The following is a 24,538-nucleotide window of genomic DNA, read 5'->3' as shown; positions in this document are numbered from 1 at the left end:
TAAACTAGAAATCTGAAAGAAAGAGAATCAAATATAGCCAACCTGAAAAGTACAACCCCTCTTTGCCAGTGATCTTGGCTACAGAACCCTCAGGTGCGACATTCCCATACAGGATTTGTATATGGCCAGTCTTCTTTATAGGCTTTTCGATCAGTGAGATAATTTGCTGTACATTATAAAACCACAAGCCACTTAATAACTACTATAGGCATGCTAAGCCACATGCATATGATTCAAATAATGAACTGACTTGCCTGACCCTCAGACAAAGCTGGACAACCCTCCAAGTTCTCTGCAAGTGTCTTACCAGTCACTGGACTCCACAATTACCACGTACCACACAAATGAGCATTGACACGATGAAACGTGTTATTTTGTCCATATGAACGACAATTGAAAAAAAGAAGAAGAGTAATGCGCACCGGTGATACAGTCCCCATCAATAAATCCCTTTTCCAATAAGTACTTTAAAACTGCCGGCGTACCTCCTACCTGAGCAACATCAGAAGCTGAGGCATGGAACACCAATTTCAATTATCCTTTTCTGGCAAATTACATAGTCATACCTTATGAAGATCTTCCATCACATATCTTCCACTGGGTTTGAGGTCGGCCAAAAGGGGCACTTCATCACTCACTTTCTGAAAGTCCTCCAGAGTCAAGTTAACTCCAACAGAACTGCATACATAAAATGCAATCAAAGGTAGACATTGCCACCCTGAGGAAAAAAGAACTCTCACCGTGTGCAGACACACCCTCTTATCTAATATCCTTTGCACCAACCAAAAATTATATCAGAAGAAAGTTAATTAAGGTTCTCTTAACCAGAACATTACCGAGCAATGGCAATAAGATGCAGCACTGCATTTGTGGAACCACCAAGTGCCATTACCATGACCATGGCATTCCGTAATGACCTCTTTGTAATGATGTCACTCGGTTTCAGGTCTCTCTTCAGGAGCTCCATAACATACTTCCCAGCCATACGGCATTCATCAAGCTTTAATGGGTCTTCCGCAGGAATTGAGGAGCTGCCATGAGATAGGGACAAAGACATACAGCATGAAAACATCTTCTATCAGGGTTTTACAAGCCTACACCAGAATATGAATGCAATTAACCCCAGTAGAAGTTAGACAAATAGCATGGCAGAAAGTATTTTTACGATGAGGTAAAGTGAAGAGAACACATGGCAAAGAACAGAGAAGAGAGAGTCAACACAGGACACTTCAAGATAACCGCACGCCCCAACTTTCCACACCTTCAAGGACTACTTGTATAATTTGTGTTCCAAAAGAGCCATAACTGAAAATATTCTCATGCTAAATTTGATGCATGCTGCATTGTCATGACCAAGGCCCAGAGAGGTTGAAGTGACAATCAGGCCAGTCCTTTGAATTGCCTTATGACCATAATCTCATTCAAAACTTGATGCATGCTGTACGATGACTGAAGCCAACAGAGATGTAAGATGACAATCAGACCTGTTCTTTAATTGCCTTGTGACACTTTCTATTTATGCATACCAAGTCTTTCAACAAAGGAATGCGGAAAAAGCTTGGAGCCTGTCGTACACAAAGAGGTGTGCCATAAGAAGTTGATCCCCTCCAAAAAGCAGAGAGCTGAAAAGCCAGAGGCATGTAAAAGGCTGGGTAACCTCCACAAGGGAGGGCCCATTCTGTTCTGAAGCGCTTTGGTAAACAAAGAAGAGCCATTTCTAGCAAAAGGCCAATTTTTTTATTTGCTATCTCTTGTGATGAAAGATTTGCCCCCCAGATGAAATGATGACAGCAATGAAGGTGCAACTTTACAATTACAAGAACCAGTAAAACTCTTCATCCTCAAGACATACGTAAACTAGAGCTCTGAAGGTACAAAGTTCACTTGAAAACATACAAGACCAGGTAAAATACGACTGGTGTGGCAAGTTGGAGCAAGAAAATGCATACATTCACTGAATGCATACCATTGCTGGCCTACACGGAATGTAAGTGGAACCCTGGCTATGAACAATCAGTTACCTGTATGGAAGTGACATTCCCAATGTTTCTATAGCAGTAGCCATTGTATTTGCTGTGTACATTCCCCCACATGCTCCTGCACCTGGACAGGAGTTTTTCAACACTTTCACGCGATGTTCATCGCTGATAGAGCCATTGACATATTCACCATACACCTTGTCCATGACAGGCAAGAACAATCAGCAGTTTCATTTGACAACTGTATGAGAGTTTGATTAGATTGAGCGATTAACTTTATATCATACCTGGAAAGCTGAGATGATATCATATGTGTTGCCCTCAGAAAACCCCGGCTGCAAGACAATGGAAACCTTACAATTGGAAGGCTTGGGTTGGGGGGGGGGGGGGGGGGGGGGAAGGGCGAACTTTATAAAACTTTCAACTTGGTGCTCCGTTACAATACATTCAATAAAACTCCAACCCTTGTGCATTATGGTGATTTGTACTAGAAAAAAGCAATTTTTTTCAGACCATGTGATTTCAAGGCACCTTTAGAAGGACAAAGAGGTCTGAACTTCATACTATAAGAAAGGCCAACACAATTGCCCAATTGAGCAACACATACCCAAACTAAATTAAAGATTTACATGATTGAAAAAAAAAACTACTTACAATTGAATGAAACAAAAGAGATGGGCAAATTAAATGAAGAAGCGTACTTGAATGAAGTTCATCTGCTACTTACAATGACCCAACTTTAAAGCTATTCATACAGAGGACATGAGAAACTGAAGGACCTTGATTCCTGAACTTCAAACTCGAACAACCACACAAACAAAAGATGGCCCTATGACAAGCTTCTACCATGCAAAGAGCCAGAATGAAACATTACACAACAATCTTAAAAACCGGTTTGACAATGTGCGACCTTATCTTCACTGCTCGTCCAAACAGGAAGTAAAAGGTCATCACCTTGATCATGCTTTTAAAAGACTAGATGAGTCCAGAAGAAACCCAGTTTGACCTCTAAAGGAAAGTGCACTATTAGACACATTCTCTCCAGACAAGTTTCCACTATTCACAATCTCATGAAACATGCAGCAGTTAGCTACTTGATAACAGTTAAGGATCACCAAAGAAACACTCTTACAGAGAAATAGAAAACTTTCGTTTCACAAGAAGAGTCTTCTTTTCACAAAGAAACCTTACCGAAGGGAATGGTTTGAATGTTTCCAAACAAGGCATGTTGCAGTGTGCACAAGCAACGTGGTTTATCCACATATTAAGAAATCTCTGCCAACAATTGGATTATACGATACTCATTCTGAGCCTCTCTGATAACTATCCAAGATTTATCAAAGGAACTATGCAGGCACAACTTTGATCCAAGATGTGGATGTCTTGGCCAGTAAGAGAGCAAGGCATTAAATTTCCATATTTTGAAGCTTGCCAATTGTGATGTCCTGCCTTGGACCAATATGGTGAACACATCAAGGGAAGGTGCCACGAACTAGAAGACTCTGTCACAGGCTTGGGCACCCCAAGTCGGAAATCTGACAACGAGGGAATCACTTAAAATACTTCACAACTTTATCACACTTTAAATAGAGAGTCGACACGGCCCAACATAGTTCCGTGCCCAGCGGTATTGGCCCCAAAACCTAACGCCCCTTTCGTTATTCCTATATTATATTATTGCTTGAGCAAAGTACAACACCCGCAAAACCTCTGCTCTCAGACTCTGCGTCCACATGCCCTCAAGAGTGAGGCCCCTTGGGCCTATTTATTCTTACAAGGGATGCTCTGAGAAGCAAAACCAGAAAACTCGTCCCAAAAACTGCCAAAAGCAGTCAACGCGATTTGCGAAAATCCGTACAGTCTACCACGTCATCAGTCAACACAGATTACGGAATTCCATACAGTCTACCATGTCAACAGCCAACGCGAAATTAATCTGCTGCCGCGTCAAGTTGCTCTGTCTGTACAGCCTGCCTGGGTGGTCATGCCACGTCATCTGTTTGTGACATACCCCCCTCTTGAAAGAATTGTAATCGCCCTCAATTACACCTGCAAAATCAGACATAAGCCATGAACCAGTTCAATAGACACCGACTCCAAGTACCGACGCACTAGAAGACAAATCCAGCACATGTACAAAAACGACGGTCACATCACATCACATAACATTCAAATCATATCACATAAGAGTCTACGATCATGATTCCTAGTCTCAAAAGCTAGCGTTGGGACTCTTGAAAGCAACCAACGTAATTTTTGGAAATCCTACTGCGTACCGCTTGCCACATCAACATGTCAGTGCTTTTTACGAAAATCCGTACGGCGATCCACATCAGCATATCAACGAAATTTGCGAAAAAACCGTACAACTGTCCAGTGAGCTTTATTTAACTTCTTGTGTCCCTAGGGCCTTGTCGGTAGGTACCCATAAGTTGGAACAACTTATTAGATAGTCATGCCACATCATCACTTTGCGACATAGCCCTCTTGAAAGAATTGTAATCGCCCTCCATTACGCTTGCAAAATCAGACATAAGCCATAAACCGGTTCTATAGACACTGACTCTAAGTATCGACGCACTAGACGACACAAATCCAACACTTGTACAAAGACGACATTCAGATCATATCACATAAAAACCATTCTTATCTAGGACCATGATTGCTGGCAACGTATTTAGCAATCGCATCTAGATCCGCACTTGACCTCACTGATGTCGGATTAGCTAATCCCATATTGAGATCATGTCCATGGAGTTTGTTTTGATCTAAGACCATGATTCCTGGCAACGTATTTAGTAATCGCATCTAGATTCATTTTGGATCTCACTGATGTCGGATTAACTAATCCCATCTTGCAATCATGTCCATAGATTTCTCAAGACCGAAATGCTGCAGTGACTTGGTCAATCATTCCATCTGCACTCAAACACTTTCATATACGAGTAATCATTTCCATGGATCCCAATCCATCAATCAGACACTGAGTTCATACTGAACAAAGTGTTTCTGTAAGGTGCAGCGGAAGTGAATGTTGAACTTTGCTCAAGATGAGTCTCCGAACTGTGCTCAAGGGTTCCTTTTACTTACGAAAGGGAGAGCCTTCCGTTCCTTTAGTGAGAGAGTACAAATGATCACAAAGAAAGTGGTAAACACTATGAATAAAGGTGTTGAGATTGAGAGATAGACAGAGAAGAATACGACACCAGAATGTTGGCAAACCCTACTCCAAAGGCCCCACTCTCTATGGCGAGAGCCGTCTACTATTGATTGCACAAATCTCTACAATACTTGCCACGATGAGGACAACGACAAGACGGGCTGAAATTTGAATACGCTAAGGGCTCAAATCTGCAAATCTTATATCTGTTGAATTCTAACTCTATGTCTGTAATAACAGACTTGGACACTCCAAGTCAAGAATCAATCACGACGTCACCAAATAACCACTTCAAACAATTCACAGATCACAATAGATTTGCACTGGCCCGGCGGAGTTCCATGCCTAGAGATATTGGCCCCAAAGACTGGCGCCCCTTTCGATATTTCTTTTTGTATTAATCAATTCAAAGTACACGAGAGTGGCTCGGGATTCACTCTCAGACTCTGCGTCCAGATGCTCTGAGAAGTGAGGGCCCAAGCCACTTATTTAAAGGTTTACAAGGGATGCCAAAAGCAGAGCCCCAAAAGCTTGAAAGCAAAAGCCTGAAAGCAAAAGCTCTTTTCCCTCTCTCACAGAGAGCTTCTGAAAGCAAAAGCAAATTCTCTCTCTTTCTTAATGAGAGCGTCGCTCAAAAATATCCCAAAATAATATTGTCGGAGACAATCGTCTCAAACGTGCCATGTAATCGGAAAATCATCGTGATCATTCTGTGTTCTCGGAAGATCAAAAATGAAATCCATTGCAATACTCTCCCAGGGGTGGGTGGGTATGGGTAAAGGCTGTAACAATCCCTGTGTCTTATGCCTATCAAACTTAACCTTCTGGCATACCAACCAACTGCGCACAAACTCTTCCACATCCTTTTTGAGTCTCGGCCAAAAGAAGTATCTCTCTACCGCCTTCATGGTGGTAGCAATGCCGCGGTGACCCATAAAAGGTGGACAGTGACATTCAGTCATAACCTTTGCTCTCAACAGTTGTGTAACGCACCACATAGTCTTTTTTCATCAAGTAGCCTTCCCGAAGGGAGTATCCAGCTATTGTCTCCCCATCTCGTATCCGTGTGAAAATATCTGTAAAATCTGTGTCTGTGGCATATTGATCGACCATATCCTCAAAGCTCCTATGATGTATCATGGAAATAGCCAGAACCAACAGCTTCCGAGACAAAGCATCTGCCACCACATTCTTCTGTCCCTGCAGGTGGACAATCTGGAAGTGAAACTGTGACAAGATGTTCGCCCACCGCATCTGCTTTTCCGAAAGCTGCTTCTGTGACAAGAAGTAGCGTAAACTCTGATGGTCTGCAAAGACAGTAAAATCCGCTCCGAGTAGGTAATGTCGCCACTGAGTAAGAGCATGGATAACCACCAAAATCTCTCTCTCATATATCTGTGCCGTCATCTCTGACCTAGAGAACAGTAGACTCTCATAAGCTATGACATGGCCTTCTTGCATCAAGACCGCACCCAGACTACGACCACAAGCATCACAATATACTTCAAATGACTTCTGCAAGTCCGGCAAAGTCAAAACATGTCCTGTAGTCAATTTCTCTTTCAAGGTCCGAAAGGTAGTCACCTCTGTGGATCCCCACGAGAAAGGGACTCCTTTCTGTGTCAAGATATGCAAAGGGGAAGCAACCTCTGCAAACTTTCATATGAACCGCCTATAGTACGAACACAGTCCCAAGAAGCTTCCACCTTCATGGACATTCTTCCAATCGGGCCAATCACATATAGTCTCTATCTTGGCCGAATCCACTTGCACTCCCGCTGCTGAGACAAAGTGTCCCAAAAAGTGTATCTCTGAAGCAAATGATCTCTATGTTCTGCCTCATTCTTGGAGAAAACAATGATGTCGTCAAAGAAAGTGCCAACAAATAGCCTGTACTTTCGAAAAATCTTGTCCATCATCCGGTTAAATGTCGCAGTAGAATTGGTTAAGCCAAAAGGCATCACCAAAAACTCAAATAGCCCAAAAGTCGTTCAAAAAGCTGTCTGGTAGACATCTCCTAGCACTATCCTGATCTGATGATATCCACTCTTCAAGTCAATCTTGCTAAAGCACGAGGATCCCTGTAACCTGTCGAGTATATCATCGATCCTAGGAATCGGAAATCTGTTCTTGATGGTGATTTCGTTGAGAGTGCTATAATCGATGCACATTCTCCAAGATCCGTCTTTCTTCAAAACCAACAACACTGGAGAGCAATACGGTGAAGTACTAGGCCGGACAAGACCTTTTTCCAAGAGGTCTTTCACTGGGTTCATAATCTTTTCATTCTGTACTCGGCTCACACGGTAAGGTGGCGCTTCCATCTGTTCTTGATGGTGATTTCGTAGAGAGTGCTATAATCGATGCACATTCTCCAAGATCCGTCTTTCTTCAAAACCAACAACACTAGAGAGCAATACGGTGAAGTACTAGGCAAGACAAGACCCTTTTCCAAGAGGTCTTTCACTGGGTTCATAATCTTTTTATTCTGTACTCGGCTCACACGGTAAGGTGGCGCTTCCAAGTATCAAACTATTGGGTATTAGATCAATGGTTTGATCTTCAGGCCCTCTGAAAAGCAATCGGCATGAGTGTGGAGAAAAATCTTGGCGTTCTTTTGATCATGTCAAAACATATTCAACCTTTATCCATCGTTCAGTTCTCTCCCAAAAGAATGAGTAAGAAACTGAAGTTCATCAACTACAATCTCTAAGCCCTTCATTTATGAAAGTCGCTTTCTCGGCCCGGTAGTCAACCACGGCGTAGTTCTTGTGGTACCAAGGGATCCTGAGTAGAACGTCACTCGCGTGCCCTGAACACCCCTGTCATTGCAAACGAAGTTTGCCAATGCTCGGTGTAATGGCAACATCCCATCCGGGTGCTAGTCGAACTACCTCCGCTTGTGGCGTCAGTCTCTCGGGCATAATTCCAAATCTAGCAACCAATTCCAAGTGAAAAGAAGTTGGCCTTGCCTCCTTCAAAACAGCTTCCTGATCCTTCACTTTGCCCCAAAAGCGGCAAAGTTTGTACTTTCATTCATTAGATTCGGTGCAGGTCCCACGCCATGTGGTACCAGTTCTGCTTTTATATTTGCCTTTTCTGCCACGTTCCTCAGCTGCTCTCGAACTCTCAGGCATGTCGTCGTCTTTATCATTCTGTTCTTTCTGTGCCTTTTTAGGGCACTTCGCGGAGATATGTCCATGTTCCCCGCATCCAAAGCACTTCCCCTCTCTAATGAAGCGAGCTTTCTCCTGAGGAGTAAGCTTGGGTCGTGCATCCTTCTTCTCTGGGTTGCTCTTTTTCCTTCTACTTTCATTCCCAGAAGTCTGTTCGGCTTGTCGTGTCATGGCCTCATCTGTGGGGTAGGTCAGACTGCCAGAGTGAATGGCAAAGCCCCGCTTCGCATGACTCATCAACTCTTGAATAGAAGTTGACTTCTGTTCCAAGCAATGATCTTGGATCTCTCTAGGTAGACCCAAGGTAAACCGCTCAATCTGTTCTCTGGACGAGATCTTCTTGAATGAAGAGACAGGTAGAAAAGAGCTCCAGAATCTTTCACAATAAGCATTGATTATATCTTTCTTGGTCATCCGAAGATGGTTCCAAGCAGCTCGTATATCTCGTTCATATTCTTGCGTCAACCAAGAAGAAATAAAAAGCTTCTTAAACTTCAGCCATTTAATTGGCGCAGTCTTGTTTAAAAGAAGCGTGGACCACCAAGTGCAAGCGTTCCCCTTAAAGTAAGAGGCAGCTCTCCAAATCTTAGAGTGCTCTGAATAGCGCCCTCCCGTGAGAGCAATGTCAAACTGCTATATAAAAGACAAAGCCTTCAAAGCATCTGAGTATCCTCAAAAAGTATCAAACTTGATCGAGTGGCCACCTTCCTTAAACTCTCGGACTTTCTTGCTTTTATCTTCGAGAAAGTCATACTGGTTGGCTTTGTAAAAATTCTTCTTGTTCGCATAGAAGTTTCCATCATCACAATATGAGCTGTTTGTAGACCAGTCCTCAGTAGAACTGCCAATCTCTGCGCGAGATTTAGCCTTCTTTGCCTTTTTCTTGCCCTTTTCGAAGCTTTGTTTCTTGCTTCGCTTTTTACCTTTTTTGTCTTCTTCGCTCGAATCTGAAGAGCTAGAAGAACTGTCAGAAGAAGAAGAAGAAGAAGAAAAACTGAGTACTCCTTCAAATCGAACACGCTTCTTCTGTTTCTTTGCCTTGTCAAAAGTCGACTGACGACCCAAATATCCCGGGAAGTCAGTGCTTTTCTTCTGCTTTTTGCCGTGCTTTTTGGATTTCTTTTGCGCGTCAAAAAGCTGAGCAATCCGTGCATCAACCACCTTTTGTGATTCCTTCTCTGAGTACTATTTGTGATCAGAAGGTTTCTTGAGAGCAGGTTTCAGGGGTGGTGTAGTGGTTTTCTGCCACTGCGCATGCACTTCTTGAAAAGAAGTCTCGCTCATATATTTTGCCAATTTTGGATCCTTTGCAAAACTGAACATCATCTTTGTTGCATCGCCGATCAATTGACGACGCTTCATCTCTCTTTGCTCCGCCTGAGTAGGCCGATGCGGGCCATACTCTGCCAGAATCTTCGTTGTGATCCCTGCCTGCATCTCCATATATAGAGGGAGTCGACTGATCCTTGCGTGAAGCCATAGGTGCTGCGGAAAAAAAAATTGGGGATCGGATTTCCCGTAGAAGAGAAATCGGCCGTGCTCTGATACCACTGTAACAGACTTGGACGCTCCAAGTCAAGAATCAATCACGACATCACCAAATAACCACTTCAAACAATTCATAGATCACAATAGATTTGCATTGGCCCGACGGACTTCCGTGCCTAGAGATATTGGCCCCAAAGACTGGCGCCCCTTTCAGTATTTCTTTTTGTATTAATCAATTCAAAGTACAAGAGAGTGGCTCGGGATTCACTCTCAAACTCTGCGTCCAGATGCTTTGAGAAGTGAGGGCCCAAGCCACTTATTTAAAGGTTTACGAGGGATGCCAAAAGCAGAGCCCCAAAAGCTTGAAAGCAAAAGCTCTTTTCTCTCTCTCACAGAGAGCTTCTGAAAGCAAAAGCAAATTCTCTTTCTTTCTTAATGAGAGCAAAAGCTGAGATTTGCGTCGCTCAAAAATATCCAAAATAATAATAATAATAATGTCACCTCCGCGATTTCCGGAAATTAAGGTTTTTGGTAGAAATTAGGGTTTGAAGAAATTTTAGGGTTTCTGGCAAAAATTAGGGTTTCTGCTGCCCGCCACGTCATCACTTTGTGACAATGTTGATGCGACGACAACGATGCTGACAACATAGATGCTGAAATCTACGTTTTCCAAGCTGAATGTGCAAACGCTAGCTGATCTGACCGTGCGGCGAGGATCTACTGCGGGAAGGTGAGATCTGCGAGGTTTGGGGCTTGATCTGCAGTGTCTAGATGCTGAAAACTGAAAAGGCTGATGCAGAGAAGGTTATGACGCCGAAATCTGCAAAAACGCTAGTCTGAATGTTGTCCAGTTGCAAAAACACTAGGGAATCTGCTATGTATCTACTACCACCGGACTGGTCTGCAACTATAAAGCGTTGGGGCTGATCTTGATGGAAAAACGCTAGCTATGTTGCTACAGAAAACGCTAGGGCCATCTGCTGCAAAAACGCTAGGTGGTTGTAAGCTGCAACGAAAGTGAATGTTGAACTTTGCTCGAGATGAGTGCTCCGAACTGTGCTCAAGGTTCCTTTTACTTACGGAAGGGAGAGCCTTCCGTTCCTTTAGTGAGAGGGTGCAATGGACACAAACAAAGTGGTGCACACTGTGAGTGAAGGTGCGGAGACTGAGAGATAGAGAGAGAAGAGAATACGACACCAGAGATGTTGTAAAACCCTCCTCCAAAGGCCCCACTCTCTATGGCAAAAGAGGTCTACTTATGATTGCACAAATCTCTATAATGCTTGGACTTGCCGACGATAAAGACGACGACGAGACGGGCTGAAATCTGCAGATCTTTATCTGTTGAATTCTGACTCTATGTCGATGGCAACGATGCGACAACGACGTGCTGAAAACGCAGATGCTGAAATCTGCGTTTTCCGGGCTGAATCTGCAAACTTCGCTGGATCTGACCGTGCAGCGAGGATCTGCTGCGGGAAGGTGAGATCTTCGAGGTTCAGGGGTTCTATTGTGGGTACTGAATGCTGAATACTGAAAACGCTGATGCTTGTGGGGATTCCGTTGCGAAGATCTGCAAAAACGCTGAAGTGCCTTGCAGATGCAAAAACGCTAGGGCTGATCTTTGTCCTTGCAGTGGAAATCTGCTAATGCTGGAGAGTCTACTGCTTCCTGTTGTCGCCAAGCTGTGTCAAAGCAAAAACGCTGGCTGATCTGAGGTTTTTCCAAAAACGCTAGCCCATCTGTTGTGATGCAAAAACGCTAGGCCTCTTGGGGGTTCTACTGAGAAGTTGCCTGTTGAGCGAGTGCTCCTGCTACCTCTTCTGCCAGAAAGTGCTAGCGCTAGGTTTCTATTTATACAAACTTAGCAAAAGTGCCCTACCTAGTTTCCAACAAAAGTCACTTAAAAATAATAAGTGAAAAATGTCAAAAATAGGGAAAATAGGTCTATGCACTATAAAAATGCTCCTTATGGGTTCTGATGGAAATCTGATGATCATGTTGTGTGCAACCAGAGGATATACATCTAATCTAAGTGCCTGGACATGCACGGTCTGCGAACAGACTCACAAAAGTGCCAAATCACTTCCTATTCTAGACTGACTGAACCGAACTGAACCCTTGTCATGCTGTAGCTTGTCCACGGACACATAGGGTTGGATGTGTCACATGACAGTGGTCTTGTAGGGGTCTTGCTGAGAAGGTGCCTATCAGACGCTGAGTCTCTGCTACCTCTTCTGCCAGAGAGTGCTAGCGCTAGTTTTCTTACCTAGTTTCCCAACAAAGTCACTTATTAATAATAGGTGAAAAGTGGCTAAAATAGGGAAAATAGGTCTGTGCACTGTAAAAATGCTCTTGATGGGTTTTGATGGTAATCTGATGATCAGGTTGTGTACAACCAGAGGATATCCATCTACTCTAAGTGCCTGAATATGCACGGTCTGCGAACAGACTCACAAAAGGATCAGAACACTTCCTAAGCTAACTGAACTAAACCCTAGACATGAAGTAGCTTGTCCACGTACACATAGGGTTAGATGTGCACGTGACATCCCCTCTTTTTTAAAGTGAGGTACTGGTTCCGAACTGTATGGTGTCGTGGGAGATCGCCAACAGCGTCTGGAATCCTGGAAAAGACTCTTCGCCGGCGACACAAAGTCATATGTGGCTCGTTCAATGCTTCAACTTCGTCTATAGTCATACATCTACCTTCTTCAAGAATCTCCGAGGATGAAAAATCCTGAAACCACTTCCAACACAAAAACATGAACATACCCATTCCATGTAAAGTGACTTGAAAAATTCTAGTCTTCTTTAAAGACTGTGCATGCAATGTAGATGAACATATAGACAGAGTGCCAAACCGTTCATCAAACACACGCAACAATGGAATCGAAACTTGTCTTTCTCATCTAAATCTATCAACTATGGCAATTCACAATGGAAATGCCGATGCTTGATGCTCAATCCGTCTTGCGGATATTGTGTCATGCCAAGGAAGAGACATGGAATGTGAATTCCTTGAATGCAAACATTTCATCTTTTCTTGAGTAATCCGCATACATCCGTGCTCATTCATGAGTGAATCGTGTTCATCGTACAATATGGCATGCCTGTGAAAAGGGATCACATAAGGACGGTGACTAAAATACACGAAAGCATCACGAATGAAATACTCGAACATTGCGTGCTGACTAATCATTTGAACACAGAATTGTTAGGTGCAGCGGAATGAATGTTTGCGCTTTGCTCAACATGAGTGCTCCGAACTGTGCTCAAGGTTCCTTTTGTTCTTATGGAAGGTAGAGCCTTCCGTTCTTAATGAGAGAATGCTATGATCACAAACAAAGTGAATGGACACTGTGCGTGCAAGTGTATGAGACTGAGAGATAGAGAGAGAAGAGAGATACGACACCAAAGACGTTGTAAAACCCTCCTCCGAAGGCCCCACTCTCGTCGGCGAGAGTGGTCTACTTATGATTGCACAAAGTGGTACAATGACGATGCAATGGACTGATGCAACTTGGGACTATGCTGGTGACGACGACAGGGACTGTCACGATTGTGACTATGTTAACAGCAATACATCTACTCCTAGTTGCAGATACGAGAAGTGCCATGCCAAGGACCCCTGCGCTTGGATGGTCACACCCCTTCGCCCAAAGGACGTGTCTCTTCGCCAAAAGCCACACTCCTTCGACGACTGGTCACACCCCTTTGCTCTACGGGTGCGACTCTTCGCCCAATGGTTGCAGCTCTTCGCCGAAAGGATGTGTCTTTACGTCTAAAGTCGTGTCTCTTCACCAAGAGACATGTCTTTTCATTTATGTCTCTTCGTCTCCTATATAAGGAGCCCTTGTATCACACAATTCAATCAATCAATCAAACACAGAGTCTTCTAAGTCTTGTCTCGAGTACAATTCAAGTTTCTTAAGTCTTAATCATGAGTTTAAGTACTTAGTAAAGGATTAGTACCTAGAATCCTCACAGTGGTATCAAAGCAAATTTTTTCCGGGACCCGAAGGTTGTGAACCTCTCACCCTCGCCACTACACTCTACCCCTTCTCGGAGTTGCATGGAAGCAGAAGAAAGATGGTACGCATGTGCATACAAGCATGAGGTAGCTTAAATCTATTATGTTCCAATTACATACATATAGAACAAAGGACAGGGATGCAAATGTGGATGTGCGGGAGTGCCACGTACCTGGCCTCCTCATCGGGTGGTGTCCCTTTGGGATTGTGTGCGCACCTCTTCCTGTGAAAGGACGGTACCTCTTCACCTTGCTCGCACCCTTTCGCATACGGGTGTGTCGCTTCACCTGTGTGCCCATTCACTCAGCAAAGAGGCTGAATTCTCTTTGCTGGCTACTTCACATCAAAAGGGGCACCGCTTCGCGAAAGGGCATCATAGAAGCACCGCTTCTCTAAGGGTTGCACATAGGGTGTACCCCTTCCCCGCACCCTTTCCACACACCCCTACGCTGCAATTCTCTACGCTGGCCCTGAAATTTGCTTGCGCTGAAATTCCCCACACACTGAAGCGCTGGCTGAGTCAATCGATGGGCTGGAAATGCTGAAACGCTGGCTGATTTGCATGCGTTGGTTGGCTGAATTCCCACGCTCCCTGGCTGCTGAATTTCCTTGCGTTGAACCTCTTGCGCTGGCTGTTTTGACGTTTCAGCCCAGCAGCGCTAATTTATTGAACCATTAAAAAAAAAAAACCCGGCCCAAAGTTTGTATGCTTAAGTGGCCGCCCAAATTGGCTGGCCGGCCTTTCCCCAAATTAACCCCAAAATTAAAAAGGCCCATGTGAAAGCACCTAGAATCCATTTAACTTATTAAAATACCCAAAAATTTCAGCCCCGAAGTGGCCGGCCACACTTGACCGGCCTCCCCCAAATTAACTCAAATTTTTAAAACCAATGTGAACTCACTCACTTGATTTTTTTATTTTTATTTTTAAAACCCAAATTTATTAAACCCAAAGTGACGGGCCAAACTTGGCTAGCCTACCCCAAAATTTATACACAAGAATTACAACCCATGTGCAACCATTAAAAGAGCCTTACAGTAAAACAAATAAGACCCATCGTCCGAGCAAAGCCTTCCTTTTCATCAACGGTTCATGCTTGAGTATGGACTCTCACCTCTCATTGTGGAAGCAGTGGGTAGCCGCCTTGGAACAAGATATCTCCTCACTTACAATGAAATTGGAGACTCTCCGGCGACAATTGCAACAACCTTTTGGAATCAAACAGTTTTCGACAGTTTCTCAGCAATCTATGTCTCACCCTCAGCATGTTTCTTCAGAGACAACCCAAGACAAACTCACTTTGCTTGAGCAACAACGTGCTCAGAAGCAACATTCTTTGCAGCATGACTGCTATAACCAGCCTCAACCTCAAAATGATCATCGGCAAAAGCAGCAACATGAAGCTTTCAGAAGATCTCCCCTTAAAGAGCATTCAACCTCTTCGAAGTAGGCTCACATAGTAGCACATATTTCCGACCCTAGTCAAGTACTCGGTCGTGAACGCTACAACGCTGGACAAGTTCCCCCTTGCGAGCCATGCCATGCTTCTCCTACTCTGGAAGCCTTAATACCCGCTGATAAAGCTGAAGATTCAAGAGATTTTGGTTCATGTGTGGCATCCCAAACGCACACAACTTCTTTGGTTGTGGTCCAAGCAAAAACAAAAGCCTCGTCATCGCCCTTGCAATGAAGTCTTTGTTTCTGATGAGATAACTGATGCTGTGGTGAATGATAATTCTTCAAACTTGAAGATACCAATTCTTACCTTCAATGATACAAAGGATAAAACGGATACAAAATCTTGCAGCACGACTTCAGTCACTGCAATTGAATATTTGGACACAACTTGTTTCACAGATAAACCTTTACAGATGGATATACCTCCAAACACTAGTCTCTCTCAGTCTACGACATCCCTTCAAAAGGATTTTACGGTTACAAACAAACCAATGGAATACCTTACAGATTTCCAACCAGTGGTCTTTACTCAAAAGAAAACTCAAGTCAGTTTACCAATAATTTCACTCGAAGCAGATACAGACTCAATCTTTTATTGGACAAAGCTCGAAGTTACAAATGACTTTGACAAAGGCAATAATCAAGTTGCAAATGTGATACTCATACTTTTGACAAAGATGAGACAAGTTGCAGATATGATCATTTCACAGTTTGGCAAAATAGTCATGGTCAATAACAGTGACATGACGTGGGACTTAACAGAAAGAGCTTTGGATGCAAAAGCACTACAAAAATACATTTCCTTCTTCCCGGAATTTCTTCAACTACCCTGGGTTTTATTTAAAGAGGGAGGGAATGTCACGATTGTGACTATGTTAACAGCAATACATCTACTCCTAGTTGCAGATACGCGAAGTGCCATGCCAAGGAGGACCCCTGCGCTTGGATGGTCACACCCCTTCGCCCAAAGGACGTGTCTCTTCGCCAAAAGCCAAACTCCTTCGACCCGACTGGTCACACCCCTTTGCTCTACAGGTGCGACTCTTCGCCCAATGGTTGCAGCTCTTCGCCGAAAGGATGCGTCTTTACGTCTAAAGTCGTGTCTCTTCACCAAGAGACGTGTCTTTTCATTTATGTCTCTTCGTCTCCTATATAAGGAGCCCTTGTATCACACAATTCAATCAATCAATCAAACACAGAGTCTTCTAAGTCTTGTCTCGAGTACACTTCAAGTTTCTTAAGTCTTAATCATGAGTTTAAGTACTTAGTAAAGGATTAGTACCTAGAATCCTCACAGGGATGACAACGACGACTTTAGGGCTGAAATCTGTAATCTTCTATCTGCTGTCCATAAAAACGCTATGGCTGAAAATCTAGGACTGTTTTTGGTGGCTGAAAATGACTGTTTTGGCTACATTTTTGAGGGCTGAAAATGGCAATACTCCGCAAGTCTTTATGGCTGAATCTGCTGCTGTATGGAATGCTGAAAACGCTGCTGCAAACGCTTCACTTCACGCTGAAAATGAAAACACTGGCAGATCTGGGAATCGCTAGCAAAAACGCTAGGCAAATCTGGGAATTGCTGGCGATAGTGGTAAACTGGAAACGCCAGGTCAGGGGGAGGTGCTAGCGATCTGCAAAAACGCTAGGGCTGAGTGTGGGTGTAGAGGTTCTTGATGATTTCTACTGAGAAGATGCCTGTTGAGCGGGAAGCTCCTGCTACCTCTTCTGCCAAATAGTGCTAACTTGGGTTTGCTTATATATTTTCTTAGCAAAATTGCCCTACCTACTTTTGTTGGGAAGTCACTTAAAAATAATAAGTAAAAAATGTCAAAAATAGGAAAAATAGGCTAAATGCAATGGAAAATCCCCTAATTAATTCTAATGGATTCTGATGGGAATTCTGATGATCATGCTGTGTGCAACCAGAGAATATGCATCTACACTAAGTGACTGGGCATGCACGGTCTACGAATAGACTCACAAAAGTGCCAGATCACTTCTAATCTAGACTGACTGGACTGACTGAACCATGCTCATGTTGTAGCTTGTCCACGGACACATAGGGTTGGATGTGTCACGTGACAAGAATACTTCCTGTGGGGGTTCTTTGGACCTCGACTCGAGGGCCAAGATCGGTTCTTCGTGATTGATCGAATATACAATGAGGTTAGCTTCACTAGAAAAAGCATCAACTAAACCATTATCCTTGTGAACGACCACATCTTTATCATACAAATCATGTGTGTCGTCCTTTGGAGAAGAAAAGACTAAGAGAGTCTCCTTCTCCTAATTCTCTTCAATCTGCGCATGCACATTAGAAAATAGTGGGACCAACTCTTGCATGTGTTGATCTCTCTGCGCTTCACGCTCTAACCTTTCTTCGCGCTCGCAATCCAATTTGGCTATTCTTTCTTTGAGCTCACACTCTATGGCTACCATTCTTTCTTTGTGTTTACGCTCTATGGCTGCCATTCTTTCTGCTTTCTTTTCATTCCTCGCGCCCGTGCTCTAAGGCGGCGCATTGCGCTTCTCGTTGTAACTTCCAGTCCATCATCATCTTGACCAAAGCCTTCGTCGGATTTTGTTGCTAATTGGACCATTTTCTTATTTTTAATGATTAATTTTTTTTAGGATATTTTATTGTGTGCACTAAGAACTGTTAAAAGATTGTAGCTACAAGAACTGCCATCAAGAACGGACAACTCTGATATGTCATTTGATGGGTGACGGTAAACATCGCGAAGGAGTTTCCGTAAGTTCGGTGGAAAGGGCCGGGTTACGAGTGCCCCTGATGCGTCACATGATGGGTGACGGGTGCATCAGTAAGGGGGCATCCCGTAGGCTAAGGAGGAAATCCGAACTGAGTAAGAAAATACGCGTAAGAACGCAAGCACAAGAATAAAGATGGGTTCAATGATGCTTTTTACGAAAAGCAGGAACAGTCGAGGGAGGGCAGATGTTTTCCCGCGAGGAGTCTGTGTCTGCATTGCATCTGTGTCGTGTCCTGCACCCGGGGACGCCTGGAATGTGTTCGTGTAGCATTGTTTTCACTAACTGAGTGAGTTTTTAAAGTTTGAACAGGTTCACACTTTATTTTATAAAGTGGCCGGTCACTTTTAAGTGACCAGCCCTTTTATTAATAAAATAAAGCAAGGCTCTTATTATTAAAAAAAAGCCAACACTAAAAGCTACGCAGGGGATTGAAATCTGCGATCTCTCTCTCTCTCTCTCTCCTCTCTCTAGAAAGCGCCAGAATCAGCGATTCTTCTCTCTCCTCTCTCTAGGACGCCAGGGCTCTGCTTTTTCGGCTGCTATTCCCGCCGGGTGCCAGGGCCTATAAAAGGGCAGCAAACGTTCAGTTTTTGAGGAGGCCGGGAGCAGCAGAAAGTGCTAGCGCTAGGATTCTGGAGCAGAGGTTGGCGACGGAAACGGCAAGTGTTCGTGTGACGACTGAGTACGGAGGTCGCTTTTCCGAGCAAGGAGCGACAAGTATAAGGTGTTGATACGCATTGAGAATTATTGCTTTGTGTGGTTTGCTTTGCAGGAATCTCCCGTCTTATGAGAAAGCCCTTTACGGGAAGTACGGCTTTACGCCTAAGTCCCTTACGGGAAAGTATGGCTTCGCGCCTAACTCCCTTACGGGAAAGTACGGCTTTACGCCTAAGTCCCTTGCGGGAAAGTACGGCTTCGCGCCTAAGTCCCTTACGGGAAGAAACGGCCTTGCGCCCAAGCCATTTACGGGAAAGCACGACCTTCGGGTCTAAGATTACAGAACGGAGGGGTTTCCTAGGGTTCTCGTGCTTGTATAAGAATTCTCCCTGAATAAAGAATACTCATAACGGGGGAGGGACCAGCCCATCTTCTAGTCCCCAATACTGTGTCGATCTTCTCCCTTCTCTCCCTTCTGCAAAGTATTTTATTTTTCAGATTTCTAAGTGCTCGTGTACGCTCCCGTTTTGTGACAGTGGTATCAAAGCTCGGAGTCCTCTCTTTCTCTGCACAGAAGGACGATTCTGGGAAGAACGGGAAGAACCATGTCTAGCCAAGGGAGAAGCGTTGAAGAGGAGCTTCAACAAGTGCAAGCTCAACTTGCGGAGTTGCAACAAAGCTTACTGTTGCCAGACGTCCAAAAGCTCTTGGGCGGAATGAACAAAACGAATGGAACTAATGCAGCCAAGCATCCAGACAACACTATTGGCGTGAGACCACAGGAGGAAAGAGAAGAAGAACGTGCCGAGGTGCACAAAGGATCTTCGGATCGGAATGAACGGCCTACTCCAAGAAAAGGTCAGGAAAAAGCGCTCTCTTTGCTAGACGAGAGCAAGGACATCTCTATCTCATCTCCATCTTACTCTCCTGATTATACTTCTGCTTCTCGATCATCTCGACAGAACAAGGAAGCCGCTACTACTACTACCTTACATCAACCTAAAGATAAGCCTCGATTCAAGAAGCATGGTCGCAAGTCTCAACATTGCATGAGAGTCTTCAAATCAGGCGACAAGGATATCATGTTCGAAACCTACAACGGACGGAGAGACATCTCCAAAGCACTGTCCTTCATCAGACAGTTTGAAGTCGCCTTTACCAATGGGCACTTCACAGAAAGATCCAAATTACGCCATGTGGGGATACACCTCAAGGAAACGGCAAGTAATTGGTGGTTAGCCAAGATTCTGGAAGGTTCACAGGCCAGAACTTGGGAAAGCTTCAAATCTGAATTTTATGAACAATTTCTTCCACCTGACTTCGAGCAGGACATACGGAAGGAATGGGACTGGCTTGCCTAGAAGGAACATGAAAGAGTAACGACCTATGTGGACAAGTATTGGTCGGTTCTTCTGAAGGTCACTCCCTTCATGAAGATTGCCGACGAGGCAAAGAAACGAAAGTTCGAAGAAGGTCTCCAACCGCAGCTTCGAAAGAGTATGACAGTGTATCCGCATGACACTCTTCAGAGGATGATGGAGTCAGCAATCATTGCTGAGGATTTGCACTCAACTGGGACACCCAGAAAAATGGAGCATAGCACTTACCGTGCAAGACAAAGAGAGGTCTACGATGACCAAGGGGGCCAAGGAAGAAAACGTCCTCCATCTAGACACGATGATCATTCTAAGAAGCCAGAGGGCAATGGCAAGCGAACTAAGTATCTTTCTCCTACTCAACTTCAAACTTTCAGAGAGAAAGGAAGATGCTTCTACTGTGGCGAGAAAGGACATATGAAACCGGATTGCCCGCTAAAGTAGCAACGGCAAGAACAAGCCTCTACGAGGCAAGAAAAAGAAAGGAAGGAACCCGCACCGCCAAGCTCGAACTCAATTCCAGATGTTCAAGGAAACATAGAAACGGAGAAAGGGAAGCGTCAACTTCTGAAGGGCTGGGGGTCTTTGAACAACCAGCGCGTACTGATTCTTTATGATCCAAGATCCACGGATAACTTCATCTCCCTGGATACTGCGGAACGTTTGTGCCTCACATCGGCTCAGCTTGGCACACCGGTTACATCCAGATCGGCATTCGAGGGGTTGACAACCAATGCAACTCCCATGCAAGGACAGCTCAATCTTCGGATTGGCGAGTACAAGGACCGCGAATCATTTTTGATGGCACCCATCGAGGGATGTGATATCATCTTGGGTATGCCTTGGCACTTCCACATGACACCTATTCCCGATTATGTGGAAAAGACCCTCACTTTTGATCATGGGGGTAAGAAGATAAAGATTCATGCTGATGCAGGAGATTGGCAGTTCCCAATTGTAAGCCATATCTCCGTTAAGAAAGAAATGAAGAAGTGTGTTTCTGCTTACTTGATTTTTGCACGTGAGAAGGATAAAACTAGTAGGGACTCTCTCTCTAGTCTGGAAATTAAGCGTCTTCAATTTATTGAAAAGTACAAAGATTGTTTCACGGAAACACTTCCTGATGAATTCCCTTCGGTACGCCCAGAAGATCACCGCATAGATCTCATACCGGGTAGCTCGCCTCCCAATCAACCCCCTTATCGGATAAGTCTTGCTCAGCAAGAGGAAATATTGAAGCAAGTCAACGAACTTCTAGAGAAAGGGTTAGTACGGCCAAGTACTTCACCCTACTGTTCTCCAATTCTACTGGTGCAGAAGAAAGATGGCACGTTTCGAATGTGCATAGACTATAGGTCTTTAAACAAGATCACGATCAAGAATCGCTTTCTGATCCCCCGGATTGATGATATACTTGATAAGTTGCTGGGTGCAAGTGTCTTTAGTCGCATAGACTTAAAGAGTGGGTATCATCAGTTACGGATCGCCCCTGAGGATGTCCACAAGACTGCTTTCCGCACAACCTTTGGACTATATGAATTTTTGGTAATGCCTTTCGGCTTGACCAATGCTCCTGCGACGTTCAATAGCATGATGGACCGCATTTTCAGTCCGTACCTTTTACGGGAGTGTTCTTTGACGACATACTCATCTTCTCTAAGTCAGAAGAGGAACATCGGAAGCACTTGGACTTAGTGTTTCAAGAATTGCGAAAGCATGAGTTGCATGTGAATGCAAAGAAGAGCGAGTTCTTTCTCACAGAGATACACTATCTCGACCATATAGTCTCTCACAATCAAGTGAGTATGGACCCTGCCAAGATCCGAGTGGTAGAAGATTGGCCTATTCCCACTACGGTACATGACGTACGTAGTTTCCTGGGATTATGTTCATATTATCGAAGGTTTGTCCGAGGATTTGCTCATGTAGCAGGACCACTTCATGACTTGACAAAGAAGAAGATTCCTTTCAGATGGAGATCGAGACAACAAGGAGCTTTTGATCGGCTCAAGTACTTGCTAAGCCATGGACCTATTTTGATGGTGCCTGACTTAAGAAAACCATTTGAGGTTCACTGCGATGCTTCAGGCGATTGCATCGAAGCAGTGTTAAACCAAGAAGGCCGTGCAGTGGCCTACGAAAGCAGACGGCTTAAGGATGCAGAGTTGCATGCATCAATCTACGAAAAGGAACTCACGGCGGTGATTCACGCCTTATCCAACAGGAAGCACTATCTTCTAGGAGCGGATTTTGTGATCAAGACTGATCACCAGACTTTGCGGTATTTTCTTACGCAACGGAAACTATCTGAGAAGCAGATTAGATGGCCAAACTTTTTGTCTATGTTTCACTTCCAGATCCTTCACACGGCTGGGAGTAAGAATGTGGTCGCGGACGCATTGTCTAGGCGGCCAAGGGTGAACGCTATCACTTCGGTGTATCACCAAGAATTAGAAGCACTACCGGATTTGTATCCGAATGACCCAGACTTCTCCACCATTTGGGGAAAGCTACATCGTGGAGAGAATGAGTTTCCCGATTCCATTCGGGACGGTTATCTCTACCACCATCAGGCCATATGTGTGGCTGTAACAGACTTGGATACTCCAAGTCAAGAATCAACCGCGACAGCACCAAATAACCACTTCAAAACAATTCACAGATCACAATAGATTTGCACTGGCCCGGCGGAGTTCCGTGCCTAGAGATATTGGCCCCAAAGACTGGCGCCCGTTTCGGTATTTCTTTTTGTATTAATCAATCATCAAAGTACAAGAGAGTGGGTCGGGATTTACTCTCAGACTCTGCATCTAGATGCTCTGAGAAGTGAGGCCCTCACCACTAATTTAAAGGTTACAAGGGATACCTAAAAGCAGAGCCCCAAAAGCTTGAAAGCAAAAGCAGATTCTCTCTCTCTCAATGAGAGTCAGTAAAAAGCAAGTTCTCTTTTTCTCTTCCTTTCTCCCAAATCAAAGCGAAAAGCTGAGATTTGCGTCGCTCAAAATTTTCAAAAAATAAAAAAAAATCCGACTCCGCGATTTCCGAAAATTAGGGTTTCTGGCAGAAATTAGGGTTTCTGCTGTCGGCCACGTCATCACTTTGTGACATACCCCCCTCTTGAAATCATTGTAATCGACCGTGATTACGCCCACAAAACCGACAAAAGCCATAAACCGTCTTAGCAGACACTGACTGTTAGTACCTACGTACTAGGAACACACATCTAGCACATGTACAAAATCGACAGTCACATCACACGACATCACAGAACATCACCAGACATCACAGGACATCACATGACATTCAACATTCATTCGGATCTTAGACCATGATTTATCGGCAATGTAGCTAACAATCACATCTAGGTCCAATCGGGACCTCATAGATGTCCGATTGACTAACCCCTATTGCAACCATGTCTATTCGAGATCAATCAGACCAAAATGCTGCAGTCATTTCGGCTATCAATTCCTGCACTCACAAGAAGTCTGTTCAGGAACAAGGATCTCCTCGTTTTCTTCCATTGCGGGTTGCTCATCAGGCTCCCCATCATCAGGCACATCACCCTTAACAGGGTTCAAGAGACTCACATGCAATGCATTGTCAATCCTCCAAGTATCTGGCAAGTTCAATCGGAAGGAGACATCATTTATCTTTTCAGTAATCTGGAAAGGTCCGTAGTATCACATATTAAGCTTTGGAAAAATCCTCTCCTTTCCCTTTTTCTTTCTTAGGCGTGCCTTCTCAAAAGTAAGAGCACCCAATCATCCTCCTTCAGTTTCAAGTCGCGACGATGCCGACCCGCTGCCTTTTTCTGTCGTTCTTGAGACTCCTGCAAAGTCTCGCGAACCTTGGCAAAAGCCGTATCCAAATCTCGCGAAGATTCATCCGCTTCCAATATCTAATCTTTTGTGCTCAGGAAGGATGGAACCTTCGCAGCACTTTCAACAATCTCACATGGCGTCTTCCGCGTCGAAGAGTGTATCGTGTTATTGTAGGCAAATTCCACCAAAGGTAAGTTCTTTTCCCATTGAGTCTTCTGATCCGAGATACAAGACTTCAATAAATCTAAAATCACTGAATTAGCAATCTCAAATTGCCCGTCAGTCGGCAAGTGGAACGAGGACGAGAACTGCAACTGCGTGCCAATGTTCCCCCAAATTGCCTTCCAAAACCAACTCATAAATCTAGGGTCTCTGTGGGAGAGAATCGTCTCAGACGTGCCATGTAATCGGAAAATCATCGTGATCATTCTGTATTCTCGGGAGATCAAAAAAAAGAAATCCATTTCAATATTTTCCCAAGGGCGGGTGGGTATGGGTAAAGGCTGTAACAATCCCTGTGCCTTATGCCTGTCAAACTTGACCTTCTGGCATACCAAGCAACTGCGCACAAACTCTTCCACATCCTTCTTGAGTCTCCGCCAAAAGAAAT

General features: G+C 44.2%; 1 protein-coding gene across 1 annotated transcript in view; it reads right to left on the bottom strand.

The window, feature by feature from the left end:
* The window catches only part of LOC147457273 (dehydratase family), a 65,050-nt gene that overhangs the window by 1,785 nt on the left and 38,727 nt on the right, over nucleotides 1-24,538 (bottom strand). Inside the window, exons 3-9 of the mRNA XM_086512216.1 lie at nucleotides 2,267-2,314; nucleotides 2,022-2,176; nucleotides 837-1,031; nucleotides 567-678; nucleotides 423-492; nucleotides 255-313; nucleotides 43-166 (exon numbers count right to left, since the gene is read on the bottom strand). Coding sequence (XP_086368342.1) covers nucleotides 43-166; nucleotides 255-313; nucleotides 423-492; nucleotides 567-678; nucleotides 837-1,031; nucleotides 2,022-2,176; nucleotides 2,267-2,314 — 763 coding nt within the window. The remainder of the gene's footprint in view (nucleotides 1-42; nucleotides 167-254; nucleotides 314-422; nucleotides 493-566; nucleotides 679-836; nucleotides 1,032-2,021; nucleotides 2,177-2,266; nucleotides 2,315-24,538) is intronic.

The sequence above is a fragment of the Adiantum capillus-veneris genome, chromosome 5 (assembly GCF_014529385.1).
Source record: "Adiantum capillus-veneris isolate H3 chromosome 5, ASM1452938v2, whole genome shotgun sequence".
NCBI lineage: Eukaryota > Viridiplantae > Streptophyta > Polypodiopsida > Polypodiales > Pteridaceae > Adiantum > Adiantum capillus-veneris.
The sequence above is the reverse complement of the archived record's forward strand: the minus strand, read 5'-3'. Positions and strand labels throughout refer to the sequence as shown.